This window comes from Anolis sagrei, chromosome 1 (assembly GCF_037176765.1).
Source record: "Anolis sagrei isolate rAnoSag1 chromosome 1, rAnoSag1.mat, whole genome shotgun sequence".
NCBI lineage: Eukaryota > Metazoa > Chordata > Lepidosauria > Squamata > Dactyloidae > Anolis > Anolis sagrei.
This window is the reverse complement of record NC_090021.1, coordinates 40324954-40340593: the sequence shown is the minus strand read 5'-3', so window position 1 is coordinate 40340593 and position 15640 is coordinate 40324954. Positions and strand designations below refer to the sequence as shown.

General features: G+C 40.7%; 1 protein-coding gene across 13 annotated transcripts in view; it reads left to right on the top strand.

Moving 5' to 3' along the window:
• The window catches only part of CDC42BPA (CDC42 binding protein kinase alpha), a 146671-nt gene that overhangs the window by 100017 nt on the left and 31014 nt on the right, over positions 1-15640 (top strand). For 6 of the 13 annotated variants that reach the window (XM_060754158.2, XM_060754159.2, XM_060754161.2 and 3 more), the window contains 2 exons: positions 3823-3861; positions 6820-6939. The exons of 2 other annotated variants lie outside the window; for them this stretch is intronic. In XM_060754158.2, coding sequence (XP_060610141.2) covers positions 3823-3861; positions 6820-6939 — 159 coding nt within the window. The remainder of the gene's footprint in view (positions 1-3822; positions 3862-6819; positions 6940-15640) is intronic. 5 more of the 13 variants (XM_060754150.2, XM_060754160.2, XM_060754152.2 and 2 more) reach the window with 2 other exon arrangements.

Genomic DNA, 15640 nt, shown 5'->3' with positions numbered 1-15640 from the left:
ATTTGGAGTACACTTTTATCTTCAGTACATTTGAAAAAACACAGATAAACACCTGGGAAGATACTGGGCCAGTTGTTTGAAAACTATGGTTTATTGCTGGGTAAAACAGAAAACATTTTTAAAATTCTACTTTTGCTGCCTTACACAATTTTCTATTATTTGTCTCAGAATAGTTTTATTGCTGGAATTAACCGTTCTCTAATTGAAATTCTTTAAGCTACACGCATGCCCCCTCTCATTGTAACAGGACTAGACAGCCATCTTACCTTGAATCAAGGATCCTGCTTCCATTTCATACAGTTGCTTAGATTTGAGCCTTAATAAAATAGCTAGTTTCAGCTAACTAGACCCAATGAATCAATGAGAGTTAGGTAAATTTTTACATGATTTCCCACTGTTTCAGTGGATCTGCTCTAATTGAGAGTAGCTGTTGGATTTAGGTTAGGACCTACTGGAGCTATAACAAGTACCATAGTAGCATATATAAAATGCCAAGTGTGTTGCAGTTTATAACTAATATTCTATCACCTTCAGATACAATTAAGGCATCCCATATTTTCCTACTTAATAGATTTTTTTCTACCTTAAAAAAGTAGAAGGAGCAGTGAGGAAATAGGGTTGTGGCAAACAGAGGACAATAATATATGCAAAAATAACACAAAATATCATAGGACTTTTAAAAGAATGAAATAGCGCTAAATTTGTATGTTGAATACAAGTACTCAAATTTATTTGAGTGATGTGCAAAAAACAGTAAATATTGTTTTCAGTATCAAAGTTTTTAAACAGACAACAAGCCCAGTGTGTCCTGGGCCAAGATGTTCCTCTCAAGAGGAGAAATTCTGGTCATCATATGATATAAAATTTTAATTATATGGATATTATTTTTAAATCTATTAAATTCCATAAGAAAGAATAGTAAATACTCCACAAAAAGAAAACTGTGTTCGTAACATTTATGTTCCTTCAGTAAAACTCTTAATCTATATACATTTTATACAGTTTTTCATAGAATTAAGTACTGATTATTTGGTTTGCACCAACCAGCCTAATATAATTCCTCTAAATAAAGACAATAGAAACATACTATCAGGTTCTTGTATAATAAACCATCTTAAAAACACATCATGAACACATTATTTAAAATCAATGCAGCAAGGATATTAATTATTATGGTACCCTGTTTCCCCTAAAATAAGGCCTACCCTGAAAATAAGCCCTAACATGATTTTTCAGGATTTTTCAGGATGCTCAAAATATAAGCCCTATTTCAAAAATAAGCCTAGTTACAATTAAATAAAATATATCAGTGTGAGGAAAAAGACATTCCCTGAAAATTAGCCCTAACACATCTTTAGGAGCAAAAATGAACATAAGGTCCTGTCTTATTTTCAAGGAAAGAGGGTAGTGAGTAGCTTCAATCAGTCACATTGGGAGTGTAGTAATATTGCCAGGACTTCTAATTTGTTGGTTCTAAACAGAGTCGGTTTAAAATGTAAAAAGTTGTAGTATTTGTAATTTGCATGAGTTTAACAGACCTGGGGGGGGGGGTAACAGAATAATTCAAATGTTTCTCATTCATAAGGTTTCCATAAAGCGAATCTGATTGGATAGCCATTTATAGCAACAGATCAGTAATTTGCCAGTAGTTTTCTCTGGAAGTATATGTAGCATGAGTATTACAATTATTTTCAATTGTACTATTTTAATTTCTTTTAAAATCTTTTTGAAGGATATGCTTTGAATTGACTTAATCTTAATAGAGTTGTTCCATTTTAATGTTGATTTCTGTATGTTTTTAACATATTGTAATCATATCAAACTTGCATTGAGCCTCAATCTTGGAGGAAGGCAAGGTATAAATCAAGATAACTAGAACAACATCTTACCTTGAGAACTTGGTAATCTCTACCCTTAAGGGATATTACGTGACAGGATGGAGAAGCAGAGTTGTTCTAGAATAAGACTTTAGAGGACAATAGTGGCCTCTCAGAAGTGGAGTAGAGAGTTGGGAGGAGACCTAAAAGTTGCAAATGGAAAATCAAGATGAAGAAACAGGGCCTAGTAATTAGTAAAGGCATTTTGGCAAGCCAAGTATTGGGGGATATATTTTTTTTTTTGAGAAATTAGTCACTGGTTTTATTTCTGACTCTTTTTGCTTCAAAGCAGACAGTTTTGTGGTTGGAAATTGGACAGCTGTTGACTGCAGGCTTAGTCTACTCTGTTCCATAAGTTCACTACTATAATAGAACAGTCCTCCAGTTTAAAAAAATCTAAAATACTCTGGTATGAAACTGATTCACTAGACTGTCTAAATAATTCATCTCAAATTAAATTCTAATGCTAAGAGTCCGCACGATACTGCATTTAATGCTTGTTGAGCTGGGTCTTGCTACCTTTCTCTGCCTTCTGAAGTGGGTTTCCAGGATCTGCAGGATTGAGGGAGGTTACCAGTTCTAGAAGAAGCAGTATGATCCATTGGAAATACACTACTATATCCTGGCTAAAGTTTATATAACTTTCTCTTCTGGCCATTTTTGAGAATTTAAATAGTAGACTAACTCTGCATATTTAACAAAAATGCATATTCTGTAACTTATGTGTACTATAAAACTGAAACTGCCTTGATCTTGTTAAAACTAATTTATTCTTTTTGAACTAAATTGTGCTGAACTCATCTTAGTCAATATATTGATATGAACATCACCTTAAGAATGGAGACCATTCTATTTGTGTGAAGTGCCTGTGGTACAAAAGCCCAGACGGTACTCGTGTAGTTTGCTTTAATTGGTCCAAAGAAACAAAATAATAATAGAATTGTCATTCTGTCCGCATACAGTAATCACTAATGTATATCAGAATAGCCACACTTAATTATCATTGAATGTGTGAGAGCATTACTCGGTTAAGCAGTGTTTAACTATTATCATTGTATGGCTACCCATACATTATTCATGTGCCATCACATACATTGGAGATGAGTGGTATCTTACAATGATCCCACCAGTTTGTATATTCTAATATTCTCAACTTCATGCAGCTGAGTGGAAGAAGCAGTGTATGAACTGTGTTGGCATGTTAATGAGTATTATCTTGTGTCTGTGAATTGTGTGAGTAAAGCAGCAATCCTGCTTGTGAGAAATGATCGTCATCAGTGTGGTTAAACCCATCCATGGACCTTTTTCTCCATGAGGCTAAAAATATGCAGTAAATACAACATATAAACTGGCCCAGGTACTACAACTTAATTTCTGTATAATGATGAGATTGTAAAGATATTTTTGATACCCTGTATTTATTTTTATATCCAAGAAGCTTAAACTGTGATGGATAAGTCTCACAAGAAACTTGTGAAATAGTCTTTAGACACAAAAGCTTTCCAAAGACTTATCAGTGATCTTCATGGCTACAGAAATAGTTGATCCTACAACTCTCTAATCCTCATCAAATGCATAATATACACCATCAGATGCATAATACACCATGAAAGCTCTCAATAGCAATATGCTATATTAGGAGAAAAGTACTATTCACATTTTTTTTCAAAATGTGCTTTACATAGTTACATATAGCTTTTGGCTATTCAAAAATAGTTGAGCATAGAGAAGTAGATTTTTAAGATGTACACGCTTAGAAATAATACTTATTTTCCTGTGTTTATTTTATTTTAAGCAGAATTCCCTAGTCTGTTTGCCTTTCTTTTCCCAGGTCAGAATACTACAGATATATATTACTGTATGTGTCTTGCATTAGAAATTTAAATGTGAATTCTGTGCCTTTCTGTTACGTTGTGTTAACAGTCTCCTCCTTTCTCTGTTAAAGCGCTCTCCTTCCTGTATTCCAGTTCACAAAGGCAGACGTGTAAGAGAATGTCTTGCTGTGTGTGGCCTTTTAGTTTTGCCTATAATGCGTATGCCTTCGCCTTTGTTTGATGTAGACCATTTTTGCTGATGCTCTTCATGGCTTGCATATTTATCTTGCTGCTTGTCTCGTGCTATTGCTACTTCTGTATGTTCCTCATGTTTAATACTGCTTATGTTAAAATCCTTGAGAATGTATATAGTGTTCTTGTTTTTAATGTTGCTTTTTTGCTCTAGAACATCACAGAAAGTTTTAAAACTACAGTTCTAAAAGTTGTTTAAATGAATTAGATTATAGTGCATGATTGTTATCAGAATTCAAATCCACCACTTCAACTATCTGTTTTCTGTAGAACCACAGCCATAGATAAACTATTGTCAGTTTGGAGTGAGTCAATTGTTTTAACATGCAGTCACTGAACTCTAATTTTTAATCAATCAATAAATGGATTTCAGTTGCTACTATGGTGTCTCAGTCATACATAAGTGGTTCCTAACTGACAGCAGATCTTCCATTTACCACCTGAATCCTTGAATCTGGTCAGGATTGTCAATTCTGACAGTTCTCACTAACTGTTTCCTGGCAGACAAATAAAGTACCAAAACCACACCTGGAACTCATTTTCCATGACCTTAGATTACTTCCAAGCTGAGTACGATTAGGCAGTACATTATTAGTGTAGGGTGCCTAATATGATAGATACAGCAAAATTGATAAAGACTAATTTCAAGACTAATGATACTTACAGAACATTAGAGAGTATATAAGCACAATTTCCTTTGACTATGTTCCCCCTTTGCAGTAGAAGTGATTCTGGAAAAAAGTCATTTTCATCATAGCTGACAGAGAGTGTTTGCAATCATATCAGAAAATATGGAATCTGCTGCTTAACTTTGGGACTGGACTGTGGAACATCTGGGGAAGGGAATCCGCTTCCGCCCATTGATAGTTCTCTGATGAATTGAGACACATTGTTCCATGGAAATCAAAAGACCTTACTATCATGTTGAATGCATTGAAAATGATGGAAACTTCTACCTTTTTTTTGTAAAACATACTTTCAAGAAGAGCCAGCTTGTGTTATACATTATTTTGTATTGTGTTGCTTTTGGAAGGAAACAATAGTGAGAAAAAGTAAATACAGAACTATAATGTCATGTATCTTTCATACCATGCTGGCACATATACAAAGTATGGCAAGTACATCAGAAAGACCTGTGTAGAAAAGCTACTTAAATTGCCTCTGATACTGTTTATTGTTAATGAGCATCATTACTTGTTTATATTAAGAATGGCATGAAATGTCAGAACTATTCTTAAACCTGAGCATAGAAAAGAATTTCTGCTAGCGACTGCTGCAACGCTTAAAACGTTTTACACATATGTAGCAAACAGGTGTACTGATAATTATGTAATATTTCATTATATATAATACATCAGTTAAACTGTGCATTGTCATATAAAGAACTGAACCATATTTTGTGTCTCAATTACTCTTTTGCCCAATATGAACTTTTACTAATATATATATAGCAGTCAGCCACCCATGTGGACAGTTTTGGGTTATTTTGGATTTCAGAATTCCTAATGAAGGATTTTCAACCTGTAACAGTGAACAAAAGGAAAGGAGATCTTTTATACACCTGTTTTCTACCAATGATTTGTTTAAATGCTACATGTGTATACAAACTTATATTAGCATGCAACCTTGAACACATCCAGTCTTATCTGGTTTCAGAAGCTATGCGGAATTTGGCCTTGGTTGATACTTGGGTGGCAGACAACCAGGGTAGGGCTAAGCTTCAAGTAGGGCTAGGAAAAATCCAGCCTGAAGCCCTGGGGAGCAATTGACAGATTTGATAATACTGGGCTAAATCAGCCAGTGATCTGGTTCTTTATAAGGGAGCCTCTTTGTTAGAAGGTAGTATGATAGGTCTTATCTGGGATATTTGTTTTGTTCTGTTCTTTAAGACCATAAGTCACTCTCTAGCCATTTTTAAAGAACGTATTCATACATGACGTTACAGGTATATTTTTGTTAAGGGTGTTTTTATTAAGGATTTTGGTTTATCAAAATGACAATTGATGCATACACAGACATACACACATGCACTAATTCATTTTTGTAGAGAAATGAATTTTTGGACAATTCCTATGCAGTGTTGTTGATAACTATTAGGAAACTGTAGTTCAATGAAATGAAATTTTCAATAAGAACCTTTTTCTAAATATACTTCAATAAAGTATACCCATGGCCAAAGTAATTAGAAGTCAGAATTTTAAAATTGCATAACGCCTAACCGTCAGACAGTTCTAATTAAGACGATAATAACTGAAATTAGAAAATGTAAATCAAGAGGTTATTTTATTTTTCAATGGGTTAAGCTTTTCTTAGAGCTTATTTAACAACTGCAGAGTAGCAAATTCTGTTAAAATATAACCTTTTATTACGTCGGTTAAATTACACATAAACAAGGTTTTATCTTGTGTCATAGTGGGAATTCTTGGTTAGTATCATCATTTATTATTATCTTTCCATTGATATGACCCTTTAACTGTTAAGAAAGCTGGAGCTTCTTAAAATATCCTTTGCTATGTTGTGTAAATGAACTTTTTAAAATCAAGCTGCATAAGAAAACCTCAGTGCCTGACAAGTGGAGACATGAGTTCAATTTACATAAATGACCAACTAATCAGTGCTCAGAGTGAACTCTACTGATCTTGTATCAATAGGGTTTTAGAGAAACTGGCACAATGTTGTCATTGAAGGCAGGTAATCTAATGCAAATGTTTATGATTTAAGAGTGGGTTATTTTTTCTTTCTTTTTTAAAGTTAATATGATCCCCCTATTTGCAATTCTATATTTTTGCAAAAATTATCAAAAGTGGCTTCTTAATCTTCTCCCCTCCTCTCCCTTCCTTTTTTCTTTGGCTTGTTTCTTTCCTTTGTTTCTTTAGATTGATTCTGTTGAAAATTTTACCTTATCTAATACACCTTCGCGGGATGAAGATATCAAGTGTCACCTCCATTCAAGATCTAGGTCCCCTTCCACAGCTAGTGACATTGAACCAATTGAGGTACTCTCTCTCTCAGAACATTTACTTCTGAAATGTCTGTCCCCTGCCACATTACAAAAAGGTTCAGAATGAATTAGGTTGGGTCCATATATACTCTTGCTTTGGAATGAGCTGTGTTCCATTAAATGCACTGTAATTTAAAGTTCAGAATAAATACATATAGGATTTTACTGTTAGTCCTTGCCATATCCTTGTATAAAAACATTGCAGTTCAGCAATATCTGAAGGCACAAGTTGCCTGTTTTTACCTATCATATTTGAACTGAGTGAATTTTGACAACAATACCATGTCATCAAGGTATAATTCACATGCAGTTCTGTCTAGATAGATAAATTAGATTAGATATTTTTCAAATATGCATCTAAGCTGTGAAATGAGAATATTACAGATGCTTGTATTGGTATACCCATTGGCAAGCTACAGTTAGAATTCACACATTTTGGTAAACTTGGTTTGGTGCCATGTTAATATGTGAAAATGCCCCCAAGTAGAAAGCATATGACAGGTGGAAAATGAGGCAGGGTACATATTGTTAAGTGGAATGTTATTATTGCTGCTTCTTTTTCAATATCATTAGTTGCACTTATGACGTGAGTGCTGCTTCATTTATTTTTGTTCTGTTTGCTGCTAACTACATTCGTTCTGTGATGCTGTATCTTGCCAACTGCATATCTTTGTATCATACCTTATGGGTGTTCCTTTTGAATCACATCTGATTCCATTATATTGTAAGCCACAACCAAAACCCGCAGGGCTTTTAGACTCAATCTGTCCCTTCCTGATTGGGGAACTCAAAAATATTTCCCAATGTGGCATAAATGGGTAGAGCACATTTATTTACTTGTTCAAAGAAAATACATCATTTTGCTGGCCTGCCACCAACCATTGTATTCCTGATCCGAGTCCTTATATTCCTCTGGTGGTTTTTACTCATTTTTGATAAAAGCAGCTGGTTTTGAAAGCATTTCTTGGATTTTTATGGTTGATATGAATCATGAGTGCCCTATCTTCACAATTAATATGTCACACTCAAATGTCACTTTGCATCATTTGACTTTTCTACAGGCCTCTTGAACATGGCATTCAAAATTAATCTTCAGAAAATAAAGGTTGCTCACCTGTAACCGTATTTCTTCGAGTGTCCATCCGTGAAATTCACACTTATGGGTTATCCTTCGCGCATGCGCAGCAATCCGGAACTTTCTAGAAATTTTAAATGATTTTTAAATGATTATTTAAGTACAACACAAGCCCCGCCCATCCCCCCCGGTATATAGGCCCTGGCGTGCGCCTGAGAGGTAGTTCCCAAGCGCCAAATAGCGGCGTAACACATATAGGCATGACAGAGGGGAGGACGGGCGGGTCGTGTGAATTTCACGGATGGACACTCGAAGAAATACGGTTACAGGTGAGCAACCTTTATTCTTCGTGTCCTCCGTGAAATGCACACTTATGGGTGAATAGCAAGCTACTGACCTGGAGGTGGGTCATGCCACGCAGGAAAACAGTACAGCTCTGCCGAAGGCTGCATCCTTCTTGGCTAGTACATCCAGTTTGTAGTGGGATGCAAACGTGGACGGTGTGGACCACGTAGCAGCTCTACAGATTTGATCCAATGGAACTCCACGCAAAAAGGCTTGAGAGGTGGAGACCGATCTGGTTGAATGGGCCACCAGTTGAGATGGTGGTTGTTTCCCTGCCAATTGGTAGGCTAGGCGGATCGTAGAGACGATCCATGAGGCTAATCCCTGAGAAGATACAGGGTGCCCCATCATGTCTTTCCTGTATTTTAAAAACAGTCTGGGAGATTTTCTGTGCGGGGATGTTCTATGGAGATAGAATGACAGGGCCCTTTTAACATCTAGTGAGTGAAGGGCCACCTCGAGAGGAGAGGATGGATTTGGGAAGAAGGCTGGTAGTATGATGTCTTGAGACATGTGGAAGTGGGAGACTACCTTTGGTAGAAAAGTGACATCGGTTCGCAGTACAACCTTGTCATCATGAAATCTTATATATGGTGGGTCTGATCGAAGGGCCGCGAGTTCACTGGTCCTTCTGGCCGAGGTGATGGCCACTAGGAATGCCACTTTCCAGGAGAGGTGAGAGATATCATTAGAGGCCATAGGTTCAAAGGGAGGTTTTGATAGTTGAGATAGTACTAGCTCCAGGCTCCATTGTGGTGGGGGAAGGGAGACAGGAGGATGAACATTTTTATATCCTTTTAGAAACAATTGAACCAAATTGTCTTGAAAAAGGGACGGCAAGCCACGTTTTTTTCTAAAGGAAGAGATAGCTGCTAAGTAACATTTAACAGAGGAGAGGGAGAAGCCTTTCTTGGAGAGGTGAACCAGAAAATCCAGCACCACCTGAGTGGGTGCAGTGATGGGATCGTGACCCACTGATTTTGTGAACGTTGAGAATATTGACCACTTGTAGGTATATGACTTTGTAGTGGATGGTTTATGAGCAGCGAGGAGTATACGCGATACTTCTTCTGAGAAGTTTAATGTGGTCTGATCCTCCACGCCGTCAGGCGGAGGGAGTGGAGGTCTGGGTGGAGAACGAGCCCGTTCTCCACTGTGAGGAGGTCTGGAATGGGGGTAAGGTGGAAATAGTCCCCGTTGGAGATTTGGAGGAGGGTGGCGAACCAGTGTTGGCGTGGCCACCAAGGGGTGATCAGGACGCAGTTGGAGTTGTCCTGGATTATCTTGGCTATGACAGGTGACAGGAGGGGGAGGGGGGGAAAGGTAGATGAGGTCTGGTGTCCAGCGGAAAAGAAAGGCGTCTCCTAGACAGCCTGGGGATACGTGAGGGTGGAGCCTTGCGCAGTATATTGGGCAGTGAGTGTTCGCTGGGGATGCGAACAGGTCTATTGTAGGTGTTCCCCATTTGCGTGTAATGGCTTGGAACTGAGATATGTGGAGATGCCATTCGTGATTGTTTTTCGCTGTTCTGCTCAGTGAGTCTGCTAGAGTGTTGTCTTGGCCCGGTAAATGAATGGCCGTGAGGAGGATGTTTCTCTGAATGCACCATTCCCAGATGCGTGTTGAGATTGACGTCAGTGTTTGAGACCGCGTTCCCCCTTGTTTGTTGATATAGAATTTTACTGCAGTGTTGTCTGTCACTATTTGGATTATGCGATTGGAGACGATGCGGGTGAAGGCCCGAAGGGCTTTCTCTACCGCCATCATTTCCAGGGCATTTATGTGGAAGTGTGTTTCTTGAGGGAGCCAGTGGCCACTGATTCTGAATCCCTTGAGATGTGCTCCCCAGCCTGAGTTGGAGGCATCTGTTGTCAGGGACATGGATGGGTGTGGCTGTATGAAAGGCATGCCTAGGCGAACATTGTGTGCCTTTGTCCACCATTTGAGGGACTGGAGTATCTTGTGTGGTGGGTGCAGGATTCGAGACTGTGGATCGTGGAGGGGGTCGAAAACCCTGATGAACCAGTTCTGCAGGGGCCTCATCCGAAGCCGAGCAAAGGGGGTTACTGCTGTGGTGGAAGACATGTGGCCAAGTATAGACTGAATGGCCCAAGCCGAGGCTTGTTGAGAGTGGAGGATGGAGAAAATAGCCTGTTGAAGTTTTAAGAAACGGTCCTCCGGAAGGAAGGCTTTTTGAAGCGTAGAGTCTATGATGGCTCCTATAAACTGGATGCGCTGAGTTGGTTGGAGTTGTGATTTTTCGTGGTTCACAACCAGGCCGAGATCCTGTAAAAGAGATAAGGTGTAATGAATATCTGTGTATAATTGAGATTTAGAAGATGAGGCCAACATCCAGTCGTCCAGGTAAGGAAAAACTGTTATACCTTGTTGGCGGAGGTGTGCGGCGATGACCGCCATGCACTTTGTGAACACTCTGGGGGCGGTGGATAAACCGAACGGGAGAGAATTGAACGAGAAGTGGTAGTGTTGGACTGTGAAGGTGAGAAACCTTCGGTGTGAATGTCGAATTGAAATGTGGAAGTATGCTTCTCGTAGGTCTATTGTTGCTAGCCATGACCCTTCAGGAATGAAGGGGAGGATGTTGGGAAGAGTGACCATACGAAATTTACGTGGAGTAATGAAGGTGTTGAGTTTGCGAAGATCAAGGATGGGCCGTAATCCTCCATCCTTCTTGTCTATGAGAAAATAGCGAGAGTAGAAACAGGTGTTGGATGTGTGTGAAGGTATAGGAGAGATGGCTCCTTTGAGGAGTAGTGAGTGAATCACTTCCAATATGGTCTGGGAAGGTTGTGTGAGGATGACTTTTCCCACTGGTGGGTATTCATTGAATTCAATCGCATATCCTCTGTCAACTATATCCAAAACCCAAGTGTCAGAGGTAATGGACTGCCATTGCGGGAGAAAAGAGTGTAATCTGTCAAGGTAGGTGATTTGTTGTGTGGGGGAGGGGAGGGAAGAGGTTATGCTAAAAACGACGTTTGTTGTTGTTTGAGGGCCTGGTACCACGGTACTGACCTCTAGAGGGAGTGAAGGGCGTCTTGTAGATGCCGCAGGCGTATATGGTCTTTGTCGTCCTCTGTAGAAAGAGTTGTTATAAGGTCTGTTATAAAACTGGGGGCGATAGTAATAGGAGCCCCAGCGTTGTCTTTGGTAAGTGTACGGTTGTTGGTCATATTTGTACACTGTTTGTTTCATTTTATGAGAGTGTTCCAATTGTGAGTCAGTCTCTGGGTTGAACAGGCCTGCTTCATCCATAGGGAGGTCCTCAATGAGAGAACGTTGAGATTGGGAAAGAATTGCTGCCCTAAGCCATGCATGGCGGCGAAGGGCTACAGAGCCTGCAATAAGCTTTCCAGAGGTGTCAGCTGTATTTTTTGCTAGGTCTTTTTGCAGCTTGGCCAATAGGAGGGCTTCCTGATGGAAGGCTTTAGCCAACGGTTGATCAGCTGGTGGTAATAGATCTAGGTATGGGGATATTTTGTTCCAAAGGTGAGTTTGGTAGACACTCATATAAACCCCATAATGAGCCATGCGTGCGAAAAGGCATGCTGAGGAATAGAATTTTTTGGCCATAGAGTCTAGCTTTCTCCCTTCTTTGTCAGAGGGGGATGCTTGGTTTCGTTGAATAGGCTTTGGTTGAGCATCGGTCACCACAGAATTTGCTTTAGGCATCTTAGAGAGCCATGAGGCTGTTGATAGATCAATACGGTATAAGTTTTCTGCTCTTTTAGGAGTTGCTGGAACCAAGGCTGGTGCAACTCCTGTATTTTTTAGGATTTTCAACAGATATGGGAGAGTGGGCAACAGTGGATGTAGGCGTTTGTTGTTCAGAGGAGGTGAAGCATGGGTCTGTCACAGTATCTGTGGGTTCAGGTGTGGCAAGGTTTAGAGCTCTGGCTAGTCTTATCAATAGTGCTGACATTTTTTTGAAATCTTCTAGGTGTTGAGGAGAAGGGTCAGGGTCTGGTTGGGGGTCTTGGATAACTGGTGTGTCATCTGTAGACTCTAAATCAATGGTCTCTGAGTCTAATTGGGGGGGCATGTTTGGATCAATGGAGAAGGTTTGCGGGTCCATTTCTGTTTGGGGATCTGGAGGGCGAGAGAGTGTGGCTGAAGGAGGGTCACGTGGAGGCTGAGGGAGGTTTGGATCCAGGAGGTGTGGAGGCTGTGGTTCCCTGAAGTTATCAGGGGGGTGGGGGTAGTAGTAAGGATAGAAGGGGAAGGGAGGAGGAGGAGGAGGATAGAGGTGGTAAGGGTAGTCGTGGTATCCATAAGGATGCTGCTGCCCCGCGGGAAGAAAGCGCATCTTCTTGGCAGGGGGAATGGAGGGAGCTCCAGATTGGCACGGAACCGGGGAAGGAGAGCGGCGGCGGCGCCCGGCGGCTTGCGCCGAGGTGCTGGGCAGCGCGGGTGAAGGGGATTCGCCCGGTTCCGGGGATTGAGGAGGGCTGGGGGAGGGAGGAGGCGAGGTTTGAGACGGAGGGAGAGGAGGAGGAGAGAGAGAGAGGTCAGCCGGAGGCTGCGTTTCCAGCTCGAGGTGCGGAGCTAAGAGCTCCAAGGGAGGGAGGTGGGAGGGGTCTTCCATTTGGAGGATGTTTGGGAGCGGTTCCTGTAGATGGAGCACGGAACCGGGAAGGAAAGGCACGGTTTGTAACACAGGGGGACTCAAGGGCTGTGTGCCAGTGAGTTGCCGTCCCTTTTTTTGCTTGTTAGTTTTTTCTTTTGATTTTGAAGACCTCGTGGTCTGTTTTGGTGCCTTAGATTTCTTTTTTGGCGGCTCCCCAATGGGAGTGTCTGCCTGATTTTTGTCCCGCCTATCCCCAACTTGTGGGGAGGAAGGCTGGGAGGTCTCCTGCACAGGGGAAGATTGGGAGGGGGTAGGAGCCGTTTGCGGGGCCAGGGCCCGCTCATAAAGCAGAGCTTTCAGTCTGGCATCTCTGCCTTTGCGCGCTCTGGAGGTAAAGCTCTGGCAAATCTCACACGATTGGAGATTATGGGTTTCTCCTAAGCAAAGGAGACATTTTGAGTGCCTGTCTGCCTCGGGGAGATTAGCCCCGCAGGCAGAACAATTTTTAAAACAAAGGGAAGACATTCTAGCCTGAGTAAAGAGTCGTCAGCCGGTCCGAGGTAGGTAAGGAGAGTTTGGGAGGTCGAGAGACGGTCCTGAGTCAAGGGAAGCCAAAGTCCGAAGAAGCTAGAGAGTCCTGACGATGCTGCCTGTTTGGCGCGGAAAAAGGAACTACCTCTCAGGCGCACGCCAGGGCCTATATATCGGGGGGGGCGGGGGATGGGCGGGGCTTGTGTTGTACTTAAATAATCATTTAAAAATCATTTAAAATTTCTAGAAAGTTCCGGATTGCTGCGCATGCTCGAAGGATAACCCATAAGTGTGCATTTCACGGAGGACACGAAGAATAATAAGCTATACTGTATTGTTCAGTGGTGCTTTCACCTAGGAAAGTGTGCATAGGATTACATTTTTAATGCTAATACAGTCCAATAATGTGCTGATTTGGTGAGAGCTATAACATGATTAGTTTTAAAGATCCACACTTGTTACTGTTGGGAAACTTATTCATCTTATTTTATAGTATCTGATGCCATTGTCAAATAGTTACCCCTCACTGATAGAATACAAGGTCTTGCATCCTGTTTTTGACTTTTGTTGTCTTGTTAACATGCATATGTAGCCTTGTTACAAGTAAGAAACATTAGAAAAGGGAAAAGGAAACTTAAATTCATGATGCCTTAAGTATAGACCAAGATCTGTTCTATAATTTGGCTGGTTAAGCTTATATTATTAATGTACATGCAGTGCATTGAAGCCCCTCATGGCACAGTGGGTTAAACCGCTGAGCTGCTGAACTTGCTGACCAAAAGGTCAGCGGTTTGAATCCAGGAAGCAGGGTGAGCTCCTGCAGTCAGCCCCAATTTCTGCCAACCTAGCAGTTCAAAAACATGCATATCTGAGTAGATCAGTAGGTACCGTTTCTGTGGGAAGGTAACAGCTCTCCATGCAGTCATGCTGGCCACATGACCCTGGAGGCATCTATAGACAATGCCAGCTCTTTGGCTTAGAAATGGAGATGAGTACCAACCCCCAGAGTCGGACACGACTAGACATAATATCAAGGGGAATTTTTTACCTTTACCTAATGCATTGGATGAAATCCAGTGTTTTTGCAAATGCAGTTTGAATCACATTCCTTCTACCTACATCTTTCCATGCTCCTTCAAACCCCAATTTCCTGAATTTTGTCAGGGCTATATGGAGTGATATCCCCAATTCTTTGAGTAAAGAGAAGCTATTTCATTGGCAGGAGAATGAGACTAGGAGGACCGGATCAATTGAATTCCACACATGAATTTTAAAACATTTTTTTTGTTCTTAAAAAGGAATATCTACCATGATGATGGCCTAAGATGGCCTTATTCAATGGTACCATTCAAATATAGTAGAGTAGGCACTAAAAATGAATATACCCAACACACACTCAGATTACACAATTCCTCTGATATTTTTGTAGGTTTCATATTCTTTCAGCAGATTTGCTCACATGTTACTGCCTGTACTTCTGGCAGTTCCACAAGGTCAGTATTAATGGAGGGGTGTCTGTTTTTCCAGCCAACTAGAATTTAGTTGAAAAAAATTCATATAAATCCAAATATATATATCACAGCATTGACGCTAAAAATCCACTATAGATCTCAGAAGAAGAGTTGTTCTGTTTAACCAGACATTTATATGGCATTCCAATGTGCAAATATTTCAACACCAAATTGTAAGAACTTAAAACACTGGAAAGTAGGCTTGTGCATTTCGGCTGAAACTCGATCCGTTTCTGCTGGCCAAAATGTATAGAGACCCCCTGGATTCATTTTTGTGCACCTCCCAAAAATGGGTGGGTAGCTGAATAACCATTTTCGGTCCGCAGCAAAAAAAAATGCAGCTATATCCGGCCCATTGGCGGCAATTGGGGGGCTCCCCGGGTTCTTCTTTTCGTCATTTTAGGGTTGTCAGGATGAAAACGATCACACTTGGAGGACACATCTACCACTGTTAACTCACCAAGTTTCATAATGCTTGGGTCATCCCCTAATTTTTAGGAATTTCTTTTCTTTTTAGAAATAAAATCTTTTAAAATTCCCCCAGAGGTATCCCCCCACTGGCCCTGCCTTGTAACTTCTCCAGGAGCAGCAGCTGGGCACCATTCCTTCCTGCCAAATGTCAAAGATGTACTTCCACATCACACAG